The sequence below is a fragment of the Ursus maritimus genome, unplaced genomic scaffold (genome assembly GCF_017311325.1).
Source record: "Ursus maritimus isolate PB19 unplaced genomic scaffold, ASM1731132v1 scaffold_33, whole genome shotgun sequence".
NCBI classification, from domain to species: Eukaryota; Metazoa; Chordata; class Mammalia; order Carnivora; family Ursidae; genus Ursus; species Ursus maritimus.
The window spans coordinates 21,889,032-21,906,349 of record NW_024425897.1 but is presented as its reverse complement, the minus strand read 5'-3'; the positions used below and the strand labels follow the sequence as shown (position 1 = coordinate 21,906,349).

Below are 17,318 nucleotides of genomic sequence, written 5' to 3'. Positions count from 1 at the left end.
CTGTCATTACAAAAGCAGACAGATAACTCAGTTTACCTTCTGTGCCTCACCAGGGATGTGGCAATTATTCAGTAGGCCCCAAGAACGCAAAGCTGAATGAACACAACGCTCCTGGTGGAGTCTGCCAACGTAGCCTGTGGAGGGACCTGGCATAGCTCTGGGGAAGGAGGCGATGCCTAATCTGAAAGGACAAGGAAAGCCGAGCCAAGGGCAGTGTCCAAGTGAGGGCCTGGCGGGGAGAAGCACCGGACTGAAGGCAGACAGATGGCATTTCCTAAAGTGTCTTCTTACCTTCTCAGAGCAGCTGAATTCAAGGTGTTGGATCTTGGCGGCCAACTGTATATTCATCTGTTTTAACCTCAGCAGTTGCCGTTCTGAACGTGTCTTAACTGAGATGATTATTCCTGTAAAATAATTGAGGGTCTTAGTGATACAGGTTGCTATTTAACCCCTTGGAAGAAAAACTCTGTATTCCTTCTAAGTGTAAACAGTTGGTGGCAGACAAAAAAAAGAATGGTGGCAGACAAAACAGTCCATCGCTTAAAGGCATTGGAACCAGGAAGGTCAGATTTTTTTTTTTTTTTTTTTTTTAAATTTCTGAGCTACTGACTAACCAGTTGTGAACTATTTCCCTTCAGCTCGTGTGGGCTAAGAAATCCTTTATAGTCACGTGACCAGATGAGTGTTATCGCTCCTCCATACAGAGCTTGTTCACCACGGTGCACTGTACATAAAAGACACAAAAGTGCGAGACTGGAAATGCTTACACTTAGCCTTGGGATTGTCAGTTTCCCAGTTTTCTGCCTCCCACACCTACGGCCAGTTCAGCTGACAGGCGATCAACTAAGTCTTGGCCGACAGAGGGGTCATCAGCCTCATCTGATGGTTCCCAAATGTCTACACCACAGCGGGGACATGGCCTCAAAAGACTGTGCAGCAACTGGGGATGCTCTGTGCCTTCCAAGAGTGACCATGTCTGGACTTGGTGGCCGCGAGGCCCAGGAGCACTGGCCCCTTGTCCCCGGCATTCTTGGCTGTCAGTCCAGTTGAAGCGTGTGTTGCTTTTTCAGACTTCTCATGTCCGGCCACTAAATCGATAGCAGCGCAGCAGTGGGCATTAGGCAGTCCTGTGGCCTGCTACCATTCAGACAAAGAAAATGAACAAATCTCAGGCATTTGGTTTTATCTGCAAAAGCAAATCTCACCATGGTGTGATACGAGAGTAAACGGCAGTAACCATGTTCATGAGTCATTCAATGGAATGGTTCATCTACCTCCGTGGTACATAACCTTTGCAGAGTATTTTCCTGTTCGATGAATAATCAATTAGCATATTCAATAGTAAGTGAAAAGCTTCCTTATTTCCTTTGACAGAGCCCAAATGAATATTTTTAATGGGCTTTCATCAGTAGATCTAAACTGGCTCCTAAAGCCAGGGGGAGCCCATAGTGCCCACAGGCAGAACCCCTCACACAGCCCTGCATCAGACACGTGACACTTTACCTGCCAGCAGGGGAGGCTGGGATAGGACTCACTGTGCTGCCGAGCGAAGGAGCTCCATGTCAGAGGACAGGCCTGCGTCACTCACTCCCCTGGCAGTGACTGAGAGCCTCGTGCTGGGCCCTCGTCTAGGGATTCCCAAACCTGGCTAGACACCCAAATCACCTGGTAGTGCTTCAAAAACAGACACCCTGTGAGGGTCTACCTCAGACTTCCAGAAGCACTGGAGGTGATTCTGATGTGGTGGGTTCACAGATCCAGTGACTAGAGTTCACTGACAGCCGAACAGTTAACAGCAGAAACATGGCTTCTCAGAAACGGAGCCTCCCTGCATCACTAGGGTGTGTGTGAGGAATAGGATCTTTACCTCAAGTACGGTAGACATTATTTCCCCAAGTGTGTTCTCTAGAGCCAAAGTCTACGACATGTTAACGGGTGTTATTTCCCCAAAAGTGTCCACTTGGTCAATTTGGGGAACTCCCGAGTTCTCAGTCCGCCTCATGCCAACAAGTGCTGTGACTTCCTTGAAGGGGCAGAATCTAGTGTAGAACATTTCTCAGCTTACTCACACCCCTTCTGGATGGTGCCCCTCCCAGGGTAGAACATTCTTCAGGAAACACCAAATTAAAAACAAAGGAGCTCTGGGAACCCAGCTGGAGGGACTTAAAGATTAGTCTGACCCTTTCTATAAATACCTTCTAATAATCATGAAAATAAGGCCTAACGGAGAAAGGTGGTTCCTCTTAGAACATATGTAACTTGGTGTCAATCTGTAGCCACAGAGGCATTGGTGGGACACCAAATCAGACCACTACATTTTTCTCTACAAAACACTAGCTAGGAGGAGGAGGAACCACGACCTCTGCGTCCACTCCCAGGCTCTGGCCCCCAGCTATCCCCCTGCAGCCTGGGAGTACCGGGGACATACCGTTGATGATCCGGGCCACCCGCCACAGCCGGAGCAGAATCAGCAGGCCGAGAGCCTCAAACTGGTGCTTTCGGAACAGGAGGACAAAGTCAAGGATGAAGGATACCACCACCACAATGGCGTCCAGGATTTCAAACTTGTGGTGAAAGAACTCCATGCGGAAGACAAATAATTTAAAAAAAATCTCCATCATAAAAAAGGTCAAGATGGCAAAGCTCATGTAGTGGAACACCTGGAGAGGACAGAGAAGGCGCAGTGAGAACAGATCCAGGGCTGGCCACAGGCTGGGGCAGGGGACACACACGAGCTGGCCTGGAGTGCACCTGCCTGGGCGCCGGAGAGTGAATGCGTTCATTTGACCCCTCCCAAACTCCGCCGGCAGGGCTACGGCCGGGGACACCACAGAGGAGGGCTCTGCTCTGCCCTCTGAAGGGCAGTTGGGCAATGGCAGGATTGAAAATCTCCCCCATGCCCTTTGGCCCAGTAATCCCAACGCTAGGATTTTATCCCACGGCTATGCTCACACGTGCACACAGGCATGTTGCAGGGATATTTGCTGCAGCATCATTTGCAGACAAGAGATTTTCTACGTTGTAGAATAGAAATATCTAGTGGAGGGCACTTGTCAAATGCATCACGGTACCTCCATACGGAGCACTGTGCAATTGTTAAAGACCAGGGCTGGCTCCTATGTATTGACTAAAAATGGTCACCAAGGTAGATGGTAATTGAAGAGGGTTGCCAGATCTTGATTTGTAAATACCAGTTTTCATTAAAGTAACCACTGCCATCCTAGGACAGGGAAAGTACAAAGTGAGCTGGGACATTATCTTGGGCCAGAAAGCAAGGAAATGCTCAAAGACTGTGGAGTCGTGTTAAAAGCATATAGCAGTCAGCCTGAAGAGATGGTGACCAAATTTAGTAGGACAATTTGGACCCTGAACAGAATGACTGATTGTAATACACTGAATTAAAAAAAAAAAAATCCATGAGTCCTTAGTGATACATCCACATTTGGGGAAAAAAGGAAAGCTCTTCTCTTTCTCTCTCTATAAAAACCAACAAAAAAACCACCTACCAGATGTAAAATGAATGATAGAAATCTCAGTTTGCATCCCCCAGTGTATTCACCGACTCGGGCAGTGGCCATCAGGTGGGTGCTAAGTGGGGAAGAGGATCTTTGCATGGTAGTCTTTGCACAGTGTCACTGTGCAGATTATTTATAACTGCCCCTGGACAGTGGAACAGCTCGGCATTTACTACCTGTAGTGATCCCAGTGAGTATCCCTGATAGCGATGTGCCATGCTATAAAGAAAACAGCCCACCAGCCAAGCACTCTCGCTAATTGAGCCTCTGGACCTAACCTCTGGTGTGCAGGGAATAAGAGAACAAGTTGAATGACCTCTGGGGAAACAGACAAATCCAGAACATGGGACATCCTACAAGATGACTGGCTGGACTTGGGAGTGGGCGGGAGAACTCTTCCAGATCAGAAGAGCCTGAGGAGCTATAACCAAGTATCATATTAGAAGTCTGGATCCTAGTTTGGGGGAAATAAAAGGGAGGGCATTATAACAGATATTCTTGGGACAAATGAGGAAATTTGAATATAAACTGGTTATTATGGAATTACAATTTTTTAGGTGTGATAACGTGATTACAGTTTTGTAGGAAAAAGATCTCATTCTTAGGCATAGTGAAGTATTTGTGTCCTGATGTCTAACTTACTTTCAAATGGTCGAAAATACATGGATGTGTTCATGGATATATATTGAGATAAAGCAAATGTAGCAAAAGTATATTTGCCATTTTTCATAGTAAAAAGTTGAGGAAAAAAGCACAAGACAGTGACGGGCGCCTGGGTGGCTCAGTCAGTTAAGCATCTGCCTTCGGCTCAGGTCATGATCTCAGGGTCCTGGGATCAAGCCCCGCATGGGGCTCCCTGCTCAGTGGGGAGTCTGCTTCTCCCTCTGCCCCTCCCCCTTCTTGTGCACACGCACATGCGCAAGCTCTAATAAAAAAAGTATCTTAGACGGTACAGCAGGTATGTCACTGATCGTGTTAAAAGTAGAGGGAGAGGAAAAATACTCATCCATCTGTGGAAGGACCTGGACTGGCCACAGAAGAAAAGCTAGCAGCTGCCTTGGGAAGGCTAGACAAATGTCTGGGATGGGCTCAGGCAGCAGCTGGGAATTGGGGAACAAACATAGGGACCATGTCAGAATGTTGACAGGCCAAGACATAGCTCGTCTGCTACTATAGATGGGACAGTATCACTCTCTTGGTCAGATCCTTCCTCTAGAAGCAGTGACATGCCTCAGCTCAGCGGTCTAGCACTATTCGAAATTCAAGCCATCAAGTGAAATGAGGTTTCCTGCTTATAGTAAATGCCTGTCTATAATTTGGAAAGAAGACATTTCCCCTGCTCTTTGGTTAAAAGCACCCAGTCAACTTAGTCTGTTAAGGACTTGCTACTCCCAGGAGGGTGCCATCTGCCCCCCTCTGCCCACCTCAGGAAGGACAGAAATGAAGGGTATTAAAGGGCTGCCGGCACCCTACCATGGCGGCATAGTCGTTCTTGTCAAGCTCGATGATCTTCAGGTCCAGAATGAGCTCGGCAAGCACCAGGAGGGCATCCAGAATGACCAAGCAAATGATGATAACCTGCAGACCAAGGGAAGGATCGAGAAACCATGAGACCTGAAAATTGACCCTCCTTCCATCTTTAAGGGCCAGAAACATCTAGGGGAAACCACTGGGTGAAGATGCCAAGGATGGGAGGCCACTGCCCACAGCCACACACCTTCCAGAACTGTCAGACCCCCAGGCAGTGCCTGTTCTGCTAGAGCTGCTCTGCCTGGCTCACTGAGTGACAGTCACCACTGGTCTGTGTTCATTCGCTGTTTCTCAGCATCTCTCAAGCCAAACTGCTAATTCCTAGATGGCAAAAAAAATTTTTTCTGAAATTTTAATTTTTCTATTTCTGGAGACTTTCTTGCCAGGGTATACCCAGAACAGATGCTCAATAGATAATTAAAAAGATCCGCCTCAGAGATCTGAGTCACGGAAGTCCCTCCAGGGACTGCCTTCCTTGAGGCAACCGGATTAAGTGATGTCCACCGTACGCATAGCGTAGCTTCTGGCTGGGGCCGTCAATAGCGGCCCAGCTCAGGCAGGCTCGTCGGGGTGACGGGCAGATGGAGTCCAAGGTTTCCTGGGGACTGAGGAGACGTGTGAGAAAGACCATCTCGGCGGCTCTGTGACCTGCTGGTGGAGGAGGACGGTGGGGACCAGGGTGCCAGGCGTGTGGGCTCCCGCCGACGATGGGGGGCCCACAGTGACAGAGGTGGTGGAGACGCTGGTGGGGCTCCAATGGCAGGGTGGGGGTGATGGTGTTCGGTGGTGGAAACGGCAGCAATGGGAGGAACCCCAACAGACACTGTGTGACCCCTGTCTTCCCTTGGGAATTCTGGACCCCCCACTGCCTCGCTCAGGCCCTGCTTCCTACGTCTGACACGCTCAGGGAGATTCTGCAAGTCCATGTGCCATTTTCTCGCAGTGCCAGCACTTTGAGGCTGAAACTGAGCAGGCCTGGGTAAAAATGGACTAGTAAACCTTCTGACCGTTTCAGGCCGTAGCTAATACTTCAGTAATTAAAGCGTTTGAAGACTTGGTTTACTGTGAAGATTGCACGGCAAAGTGCTTTGTAATGAACTTTTCACACATATCCGAGTTCAGTAGCTCAATAGAGATTCAAGCCTCTGGCGGGTGATTTTTCCTTTTGCTTTCTTCATCCTTGGTTTTATTTTAGAGCTAAGGGGACATGAGAGCTCATCTGGTCTAAAACCAAGGCACAGAGACATTAGAAACAGAGTGACTATGAAGCCCTGACACACGCCACACGGGAACGCCCGGAGAAGCCACGATGCTGCGAAGAGCAGCCACACGCGGAGAGACCGCCCGTCGCCTGATTCCACTTGTATGAAGAGTCTGGAGCAGGCGAATCCACACACACAGCGGATCAGCGGTTATCAGGGGCTGGGGACCTATTGTGTGATGGGTACCGGAGCTCCTTTTGGGGTGACGGAAGCAGTTTCGAACGAGACGGTGGTGGTTGCTCAGCATGTGAAAATGCTACATAAGTGCCACTGAATTACTCACTTGACAATGATCAACTTCACGTGAATTCCTCCTCAATTAAGACCAAGACAGACCAACCCAAGGTCACAAAACTACAATGCCTGGGTCCCACTCCTGGCCTCTGTTAACTAATCCCCAGACCCTGAATTTGCCACTTCCCAAGGCAGTGCTATTTCTGCGGGGAGTCATGTCACAAAGAGAAATGCCGAGAATTGAGGGAAGCTGGTTAATTCCACATCCAGACGGGGCAAACAGGGCCAGGCCCAGCAGGAGGATGCAGTGGTGTGAGCGCCGGCTACGGGGCCGCCAGCCCTGGGCCAGCCCCACATTAGCCTCGACCCTGGGCACGTCTCTCAAGACCGATGAGCCTCCGGTGTTAACTCTAAGCTTCAGCGTCCTCTTGGAGAAAATGGGGTTGACCACATTTTCCACCCTAGATTGACAGTGGGAGCATGACATGAGGTAACGCATGAAGGGTGCTTAGTACAGAGCCCCGCCACAGTGAGCAGGTAATGAAGCGAAGCTCCTTGACCTTCATGACTATCCTCCCCTGGCTCAGCTCCCCTGTCCACGCATGGATTCCACAGAGGCCCAACACCTCCTGTGTTCTCTCCCTGGCTTGTATCATCCTGTGGGAGAAGTGATGGCAATTAACTATGTATCAGGTCATCTAGACTGCTTCAAACCATGGGAACAGGTAGATAATACATCCGAGAAAGGGATTCCAGAATCCTCTTACATGCTGATTCTACTGACTGAGATCAAACCCCTGAACTGGTATCCCCACTCCATGCTGGTCTCCCTAAGCCCCTCTACAAATCTCGTCGTGTCACTACCTCCCACCCATACATTTAGATTTTCTGTGGCCGCCCACTGCCCACAAATGACCTTCTAGCACCTCCTCTCTCGCCAAGTTATCCCTCTACTTGCTGCACGTAAGCCATATGGACCCTTCTCAATTCCAGGAATGCGGCAGATCCTTTCCTATCTTGGGCCCTTTGCAAACACAGTCTCTCTCTCTGGAAGGTTCCTCCCCTCCCCATTCACAGAGCTCACCCCTGCCCAACCTTCAGGTGTCAGATGAAATGTTGCCTCTGCCACCACACGTCCTCTGACACCCAATCCTAGGGTCAGGTGTCTTCCTACCCCCAGGATCTGTCAGAGCCCCCTTCTGTCTCCCTACAGAGGGCTTCTCTTCACTTGCAACCAGCATCAGTCAGGGTGATGGTTCCTGGAGTGCCTGCCTCTCCACAGACCATCGGTCCTCTGAGAGTAAGGATGGGGGGTACCTGCCACACTTGCTGCTCTGTCCCCCGCACACAGAAGTCACTGCTCAAGAAGTGACTGTCCAGTGAATGACTAAGCATCTCTGCTTACGTTTCAAGGGTCAGGCTGCTGCTTCTCAGTAGGAGTGTCCTTAGAGGTCTGGGCTCAGCGGGCAGCCCTGTGGCCCAGTTGGGAGGTGAAGGGCCTCCCGGAGCAGGGAGGCCCAGGGTTCCCCTTGCAGCTGGAGGGAAACTGGCTCCCTCCTTCTGCTTCTGAAATTGAGGGTTTGGGATTTCAACCCCAACAACTTAATACCACGTTTCCTTTCCTGTCACAGCCGCAGAGAAACGCACGGAGCTGCGAGGCCTGCTGGGCTGTTTGGCCTGTTTCATTTCTCTAAGCTACACGAAAGCGAGAAAAAGACCAAAATAATTTTTTTTTCTATCTTACCCTGGAACAAAGTCAGTGATGGGAGAGGCAAGGGCTGTTTCTGCTTCCAGAAGGGAAGTCAGCTCTAGGGAGGCACTGGTTTATTTCAGTTTAGGAGGACACTTGCCACAGGGTCCCCAGAATGGCTCCATTATGGGACCTGGGCTGACGAGGGGCTGCATGCTCCCCTAATGTCCTGGGCCTCCTGCATTCTCCTCAAAACAGGTTTCCAGACACCTGCCTGCACACTTCAGGGCTAGGGGCTGAGACAGGGCCCTCCAGACTCAACCTGCATTTGTCCTTCCAAGTCAGAAGATGCAGACAGGCACTGAACCCTTCACTGTTCTTTGAAGTCCGCGTGTCCCTCTCATGTTCTCCCCCAAGCGCACCCAGAGGTCAGTGGTGGGCTACCAGAGAAGGATCGCTCCACAGAGTGAGAGACTGAAGCCCCCATGGTGATAAGTCTGGGAGACACAGGACCCTCTTGGCCTTGTTCAGCTCAGGACAGGCACTCAGTGTTTGCTGAATGAATGCAGGAACGTTTTCTCTGCCTCCAGTGTCTACCCTTCCGTTTACTTATTGTGTAGGGATAGTAAAATCCACAGAACGTAAAATCTACCATAACAAAATGTGAACCATTTTGAAGTTGGCATGTGGTTCAGGGGCATCAAGCACCTTCACAAGGTGGTGCAAGCATCACCACTACATAGTTCTGGAACGTCCTGATGACCCCACATGGAAACCTGTATCCATTAAGCAGTCCCCTGCCATTCTGCCCTCCCTCCAGCTTGGAACCACCAGTCTGCTGTCTGTGTCTATGGACTTGCCTACAGTGCACATTTCGCATAAATGGACTCAGACAACATGTGGTCTTTCATGTCTGGCTTCTCTCACTGAGCGTCACCTTGTCAACGTTCATCCACTCATAGCAGGTGTCACTGCTTCATTCCCCTTCATGGCCGAGTATGGACAGCCTACATACACGTGGTTTATTCACTCGTCAGGTGACAGACCTTGCACTGACTTCGGACTGACGTATTTTATCCCTGACAGCATAGGTTGTGCCCAGCGCTGTACAGGGCACCTGACACAGGGTTAGTATCCGTAGACAGACATCGAACAAACAGGGCGTTGGCAGAGATAGGCCCCCACCCCGGCCTCGTGACTCTTGGTGACGGCGCTGCCCCACCCCAGGCATCCTGGGCCTCTGCCCACCTACCTGAAACCTGTGGGAGCTGAAGAGCTTCCTCAATGTGGCCCTGAAGTCAAGGGGGGGCCGGGGCACGGGGACAGGGTCCGCCACTGGGTCGGGGGCTCTGCCCTCCTCGCCAGAGGCAGGTGCTGGTGGTGTCTGCTCCTCCTCCTCGTCGTCCTCCTCATTCTCCCATTTCTTGTAGTTGATGTTCCAGGCATGGTAATCGTCCCCAACGACAGTGAAGTGCTTCAAGAACTTGCTCATCCTCTTGGCTGGAGCCACTTTGGCCCTGCGGGAGCTGGCCTGAAGGGAGGGGAGAGAGAGCCCGTGCTCAGGCAGGGAGGCCCCTGGAGCCCGTCCAGACCACTCGGACCTCACGTTGCTCTGGCGGGGAGCAGGGCCCAGGCTGGGCCAGGCCGCAGGGGTGAAAACAGTCCTGGCCCTCAGAGCACCATGCAAGCAAAACCGTGAGGTCACGGTGGTTTCTTGTGCTTTTATTTTTGGAATCCAGGGTCTCAGTGCCGGCGAGGCAACAGGAAACCCCAGAACCCATCAGGCCTGTCACTATGGTCTGGTTGGCAATAACCAATGAAATTGGTACCGCAGCCCAGTCACAAAATACCCACCACGTGTAAATACCGGAAGAGTGGCCCCATGGTTCAGAGACATCACAACCTGAAAAACCGGAGGTGAGAGTTGGCAGGGCAGGGGTGTGGAAAGCCAAAAGTAAAAGTACCCACAGTTTCACAGAAAAGTGAGGGTCACCCCCTTCGTGCCACAGATCAGCTCTTGAAATGTGAGTGGCAAATAGATTTTCCTAAGTTCAGCCAGTGTTATTTTAAGTACATGATGGGCAGTTGTTTACAGACAAGGACTTCAAAGCAAAAAGCAAATAATTCTCCCTTTGCCCAACTGACCCTACCAGATATTAAATTTCCTATAAAGTTCAATAGTGAAAACTTTGGGGTATGGGTCCAAGAATGGGCAATATGATCAGTGGAACCGGAAAAATGAGCCCAACCAGACCCATACCCCAGTAGGGAACTGGATGTGATGGTGGTGGCAGTACAGATCAATGGGAAAAGGCTGGAGAGATCAGGACGCCTGGCTTTCACGAAAGGAAACAAACAAAAACCATAAAAGATCCCTACCTCACACTCTACACAGAATAAATTTCAGATGCATTAACCTTAACATTTATAAATTAAAAAATTTTTAAATTAAAATAAAACATAAGTATCTTCATGCCCTTCAAATAGGGAAAGTTTGCTTAAATAAAACACAAAACAAATGGATAGACTTGATTCATCAAAACTAAAAGCTTTTATATTTCTCTCTCTCTCTCTCTCACACACACACACACACACACACACACACACACCCCACACACAACCCTAGAAAGATACACCACAGACTGGGTGTGACACAGACATACTTGCAATGTACTTAATAGACATTGTTTAGTTTAGTGTCCAGAATACATAAAGAAATCATACAAATTAAAAAAAAGAAGACAACGCCATTGAAGACTGGGCAATGGATATTAATAAGTAGATCACCTAAAAGGAAACCCAAATGGCAGAGACACAACCTCACTAGGGCTCAGGAAAATGTGAATGGCAAGAATTCTAAAGTCTGCAATAGCAAATGTTGGCAAAGATGTGAAGCAATGGGGACTCTTGAACACTGAACATAGGAATTGACACTGGCACCACCATTTTGGGAAACAATCTGGCACTGTTTTGTCAAGTAGAAGTTGTGTATATCTTTCTTAATAATCTAGTGATTCCATCCCTAGAAAGGCTCCAAAGAGAAACACCCCCACATGTGCTCAAATCAGTGGTTTGTTCAAGAATGATCACTGCAGGGGCGCCTGGGTGGCTCAGTCAGTTAAGCGGCTGCCTTTGGCTCACGTCATGATCCCAGGATCCTGGGATCAAGCCCCGCATCAGGCTCCCTGCTCAGTGGAGAGCCTGCTTCTCCCTCTCCCTCTGCCTGCTTGTGCTATCTCTTTGCCAAATAAATAAATAAAATCTTAAAAAAAGAAAAAAAGAATGAGCACTGCAAATGTTCACCTAAGTGGTGGGAGATAGAGGAATAAGCCTTCTCTCTTCATATGACGGAATGCTCTACAGCAGTTAAAATGAATGAACTGCATTACTATATGTCACTGATGACACCCCAAGTACCCACGTGGCAGCACTGAATACAGTAGGTCACTCCTGCCCTCACTGGCTTCTGGGATTCCATACTCTCCTGGTTTTCCTCCCACCTCGATGGTTACTTCTTACCAGTCTCTTTCCCTGTATTCCATAAGAGGAAGACCTTACATTTAAGTATTGACATGCCCAGGGCTCAGGTGTCTCTTCTCCATACTCAGTTCCTAGGGGTTCTCATTCAGCAACATAGCTTTAAAAGCCATCTGTACATGGATTATACAGAAACACTATGTCCAATCCCAATCTCACCTTAGTTATCTAAAGGTTATCTAATACCTAGCATGTTCAAAGCAGAATTATTCATTTGCCACCCAAAATATCTCTATCTCAGTTTAGGGCATTTCGTTTGTCTAGTTCCTTGGGCCAATAACTTTGGCATCATTCTTTAAATGTCTTTCTCCTCATTCAATACTGACCTAACAGTAAATTTTGTTGGCCCTGCCCGTAAATTACTTTCCAAGTAAGACCACTTCTCCCCATTATTTCTCGCTATCTCTTGGCTAGATTACAAGAGCAGCCTCCCACCTCCTCCCAGTATCTGTTCTCCATCCAGCAACTCGAAAGAACTTTCTCAAATATAAATAAGATCACGTCATGCCCTTCCTTAAAACTTTCACATGTGGTTTTTTTTTTTTTTTTCTTTCCAGCACACTCAGGTCTTCTTCCTGGAAATGTCTTCCCTCAGACATCTGCATGGTTCACACCTTCACTTGGGTCAGCCTTCTGCTCAAACATTGCCTCTGCTGAGACCTGGTCTAGTCACCCTTCCCCAGTCACACTGCATCCACTTACCCTGCTTCATTTTTCTTTTCTTTTCTAAGATTGTAAGTACTCTCCACCCAATATGAGGCTCGAACTCACAACCCTGAGATTAAGAGGCTCATACCCTACTGACTGAGCCAGCCGGGGGCCCCTCATTTTTCTTTATTGCACTTATTGGTGACATTATATATGAATTGTTTATCTGTTTATTATCTGCCTACACTCCCCCCACCCAGACTCTAAGGTCCATGAGAGTGGAACTTTCTCCATCTTGTGCAAATGGCCTACCAGTGTCTTGCACTTCATACACACTCAAAAACACCCAAATATTTAAGTGACTGAATGAATACATAAATGTGGATAGGTCTTTACAAATATATTGGGGGGCACCTGGGTGGTTCAGTCGGTTGAGCGTCCGACTCTTGATTTTGGCTCAGGTCGTGATCTTAGGGTTGTGAGACTGAGCCCCACCTCGGGGTCTTTGCAGGGCGTGGAGCCTGCTTAATATTCTCTCTCTCTCCCTCTGCCCCTATCCCACCCTCTCTCTCTCTCTCAAAAAAATATATATGTTGAGTTTAAAAGGAAGATATAGAAGACTATGAATATAATACCATGTAAGTAAAAATTTAAAAATACATGCAGAATATTACTATATGTGGTTCTGGGAATGTGTAAAATGGAAATGTAAACATACAAAAGAAGGGGATTTCTGCTTCTGGTCATGATAGAGTAACTGGTAGCAGATTAGGCCTCTTGCCGTAAAAAACTATAAAACTGGATAAAATGGATGAAATTTACTGTGGTCCCTGAGAGAAGAGGAACAGATGAGGTGAGCCCCCACACTGACCCTGGCTTTCTACCTAGAGGTACTTTCTGGACTATGGCAGCAAGGCTACTGAGCCTCCCTCCCTCTCTCAAGAATTTGCGAGGCAAAGTACCGGAGAAAGGAAGCTCTACAGAGAAGGAGCTCCAAAAATCCAACTTTGGCTGAACTCTGAACAGCTGAGACACTGCCAGAGACGACACAAGGCTGGGTTGGGAGATGTGTGAGTTCCAAACATCCAGAGTAGAGATATCTTGTTGAATACCCTGAGCATTCAGTAGAAATTCCGGAAAAGTCATACCTTATTAGTAGGCATAACCTAGCCCTATAGTAGGAACTACCTTACACCTGTCCCAAATACACGTAAAAAGAAACCTTGAAAAGATCAAGCAGATCCCCAGGTGAATTCATTGCCTGTTGGAACAAAACTCATATTCCACTAGGGAGGACAACAAAATCACTCAACAGTCATAGCATTTAGAAATGCACAGCATACAATAAAAAATTACTAGACAGATAAAGCAGAAAAACATGGCCTATAACCTATAGAAACACTAGCTTACCAAAATGGACAGAGATAATAGAATTGGCCAACAAAGACTTGTAAATAGGTATTATAAATACGTTCAAGTATTTCAAAGAAAATATGAGCTTAATGAGGGAACAAATAGAGAATCTTGATATAGAAACAGAAACTGTAAAAAAAAAAATCCAAATGGGCTCAAAGCTGATTAGATACAGTAGGACAAAAAATCAGTGAACTTAGGGGCGCCTGGGTAGCTCAGTCGTTAAGTGTCTGCCTTCGGCTCAGGGCGTGATCCCAGGGTCCTGGGATCAAGTCCCACATCAGGCTCCTCCGCTGGGAGCCTGTTTCTTCCTCTCCCACTCCCCCTGCCTGTGTTCCCTCTCTCTCTGTCAAATAAATAAATAAAATCTAAAAAAAAAAAAAACCAAAAAAACAAAAAACAGTGAACTTAAAGATAGAGCAATAGAAAATACCAAGTTGAAACCTGGTGAGAAAAAAGGCAGGGGAAAAAACCCAGAGCCTTAGGGACAATAGCAAGCAATCTAATATACGTGTACCTAGGGTACATCAAAAGATAGAAGAGAAATTGGGACAGGAAAAAATTTGGAGAAATAACAGGCTGAAAAAATTTCAAAATTTGATGGAAAAATATAAGCATGTAGATCCAAGAAGCTCAATGAACACCAGGGAGGACAAACGTAGAGAAGAATGTACTGGAAGGAGACACCAAATTCATGATGCTGGTTGCCCTTAGGGAGGGGCAAGGGCTAAAAGCAGAAGGAGCCAAAAAGCACTTGAATGCTATCTGAAAAAATTTGAGGAAAATAGGACAAAATGTTAATAGCTGTCAATTTAGGATGATGATTATATAAGTAGTTGATAATATTTATATTCTTTTTTTAAAGATTCTATTTATTTTAGAGAGAGAGAGCACAAGAAGGTAGGGGAAGAGGGAGAGAAAAGAGAGGGAGAAGCAGACTCGCTGCTGAGCAAGGAGCCCAACATGGGGCTCAATCCCAGGACCCCGAGATCATGACCTGAGCCAAAGGCAGATGCTCAACTGACAGAGCCACCCAGGCGCCCCAGTATTTGTATTCTTTTATATTTTTACACTTTTCAAAGTAAAACAAAATGATCTCTCTCCAACAATACACCTTTGATGCATACTCAGGTTTTTTTTTTCCATAATAGGTTTCGTGAGCTCAGGAAAGGTTAGAGTCCAAAGAGATTACCTGGTCTGATCTCCCCACTCTTTCAGAGATGGGAGCACTTCAGACATGGGCAGCCAGGGCTTGCTCAAGGTCTCAGTGCACTTAGGAGTAGAGAACTCAAGCTCTTTTGCCCTCAGTCCACTGTCCTTTCGTCTATGATGCCTTGTACATTTCCAAGCTCCCAATTTGGACAAGGGACATCAGCTCTTTCAGAAGCCTCCCAGAACCCCAACGTGTTCTTGCTAAGTGCCCTGGGGAAGTCCCTGCTCCAAAGACTGCTGGGTGAGGTTGGGGGTGATGAGTGCAGAGAGGGTGGTGCTCCAAAGGCTCCATCCAGGAATCCCATGGTTTGGATTCCAGACGGCCTCCTCTGTCTGGCTTTCTGTATGGTCCCAATTCGAGGCTCCCTCAGATACTAAGAGGTCCAAGGAGACCTTATGACCACTGCATAACCTCCTGAGAGTGAACCTTCTGGTTCTTTCCACATCCATGATCCTGGAGCCTGTCTGGCTTTCCTCTCCCCATATATGTTATTCATTCTTCCTCTTCTACCACCCCAGTCCAAGCCTTCATCCTATCACCCCAAAGCCTGCAATAGCCTTGGGGCACCTGGGTGGCTCGGTTAGTTAAGTGGCTGCCTTTGGCTCAGGTCACAATCCCAGGGTCCTGGGGTCGAGCCCCACACCGGGCTTCCTGCTCAGTGGGGAGACTGCTTCACCCTCTCCCGCTCCCCCTCTTTGTGTGCTCTCTCTCTCCCAAGTAAATAAATAAAATCTTTATTAAAAAAAAAAAGAAAAGACTGCAACAGCCTTCTTGTGGACTTCTCTCCCTGGACCCAGTTCTTCCAGTGCATTCTCCAACCAGTAGCCCAAGCAGGCCTAATAAACCCTCACCCCTGATCTCAGCACCTGATCATATCACGGCCCCCTGATTTTTGGATAAAAATCCAAGATCCTGGTGGCTCAGTCGGTTGGTTAAGTGTCTGACTTTGGCTTGGGTCATGATCCCAGGGTCCTGGGATCGAGCCCTGCATCAGGTTCCCTGCTCAGCGGGGAGTCTGCTTCTCCTTCTGCCTCTGCCCCTCCCCACTGCTTGTTCTCTCTCTCTCTTAAATAAATAAAATCTTTAAAAAAAAGAATCCAAGATCCTTCCTATGATGTACATGGCCCTGTGGGATTTGGCCTTATCTCCTTCCCCATGACCTGCTCACCACACTCCAGCCACACTGCTTGCTCTTCTGTCCCTCCAAGCTCTGCATTCTCCCCAGGCCCAGTATTCACACAAGCTCTTCCCTCCACCTGGACTACTCTTCTTCCAACTCTGAGCTTGGCTCACTCTTACTCATGATTGAAGCCTCAGCTGACATGGCCCTTCCTCAGAGAGGCCCTCCTTGACCCCTAAAATCTAAATCAGTCCCCTTCTCAATTTTATAACCTCTCTTTGTATTTTTTTACAGTTTCTAATCAGAATTTGTGTGTGTAGCCATTTATTTATTAGTCCTCTTTCCACACTAGCAAGCTCCATGAAAGCAAGGCCTGTGTCCCCAGAGTCTCATGGGACACCCGAGAGCAGAAGCCCATCAAGCATCCGTTGGCTGAGGGCAGTGGTACCCTGTCTCCCACGCTGGGCAGCAGCTTGTCTCAGGCTGGACCCTCCACTGCTAGGCTCCCAGGTTGACCAAGGGCCAGGTGTGCAGCTATCCTGAAGCCCTCTGGCTTCTCCTGGCCATAATTTTCCCCTTAAAACCCTTTATCTGGCAGATGGAAACTGCCGGTGCTAGTTCTCAGCACGGTGGGAGCCTTGGGGTGCTTTGCAAAAACCACATTTATATTTTACAGGAGAGGAAATTTTTCTTTCTGAAACCGTGCGACCAGTAAAAAGCAACTTTCAGTAATCTGGGATGAAAATATTTATGGCACCCAGCAGAGCAGAAAACAACTCTGGTTTTAAGTCAAGAATATGACATACCAAGAGCAGAGAAGTTTCAGAAAAGGTCAAAGATATAGCTGATCATGAAAATGTTGTGGGCCTCGGCAACCTCACCACCCACCTTGGGCTCTCGGGTTCCTCCCACCCTGCCTGGGCGGTGGAAGGACTGACTCAGGGAGCTACACGGAGCTACACGGAGCACCAGCTTTGGAGCCTGACCTGGTGCCCCCCCATAAGGGCCCGCTGTTCTTCAGCGACACAAACTCTCATTTCCACTCCTCCGACTTCATCACTGTCCGTGGACATTTCACTCTGCTTACCGCCCGCTGCCTGCCCCTGCAACCTCCCAACTCTTCAGTCACACAAACTGATAGAGTCCCTTTGTGGCT

General features: G+C 48.2%; 1 protein-coding gene across 4 annotated transcripts in view; it reads right to left on the bottom strand.

The window, feature by feature from the left end:
• HVCN1 (hydrogen voltage gated channel 1) overlaps positions 1-17,318 on the bottom strand; it is a 33,193-nt gene that overhangs the window by 400 nt on the left and 15,475 nt on the right. For all 4 annotated transcript variants that reach the window (XM_040619932.1, XM_040619931.1, XM_040619933.1 and 1 more), the window contains 4 exons: positions 9,484-9,762; positions 4,989-5,093; positions 2,429-2,660; positions 292-404 (listed from right to left, as the gene is read on the bottom strand). In XM_040619932.1, the coding sequence (XP_040475866.1) occupies positions 292-404; positions 2,429-2,660; positions 4,989-5,093; positions 9,484-9,762 (729 nt within the window). The remainder of the gene's footprint in view (positions 1-291; positions 405-2,428; positions 2,661-4,988; positions 5,094-9,483; positions 9,763-17,318) is intronic.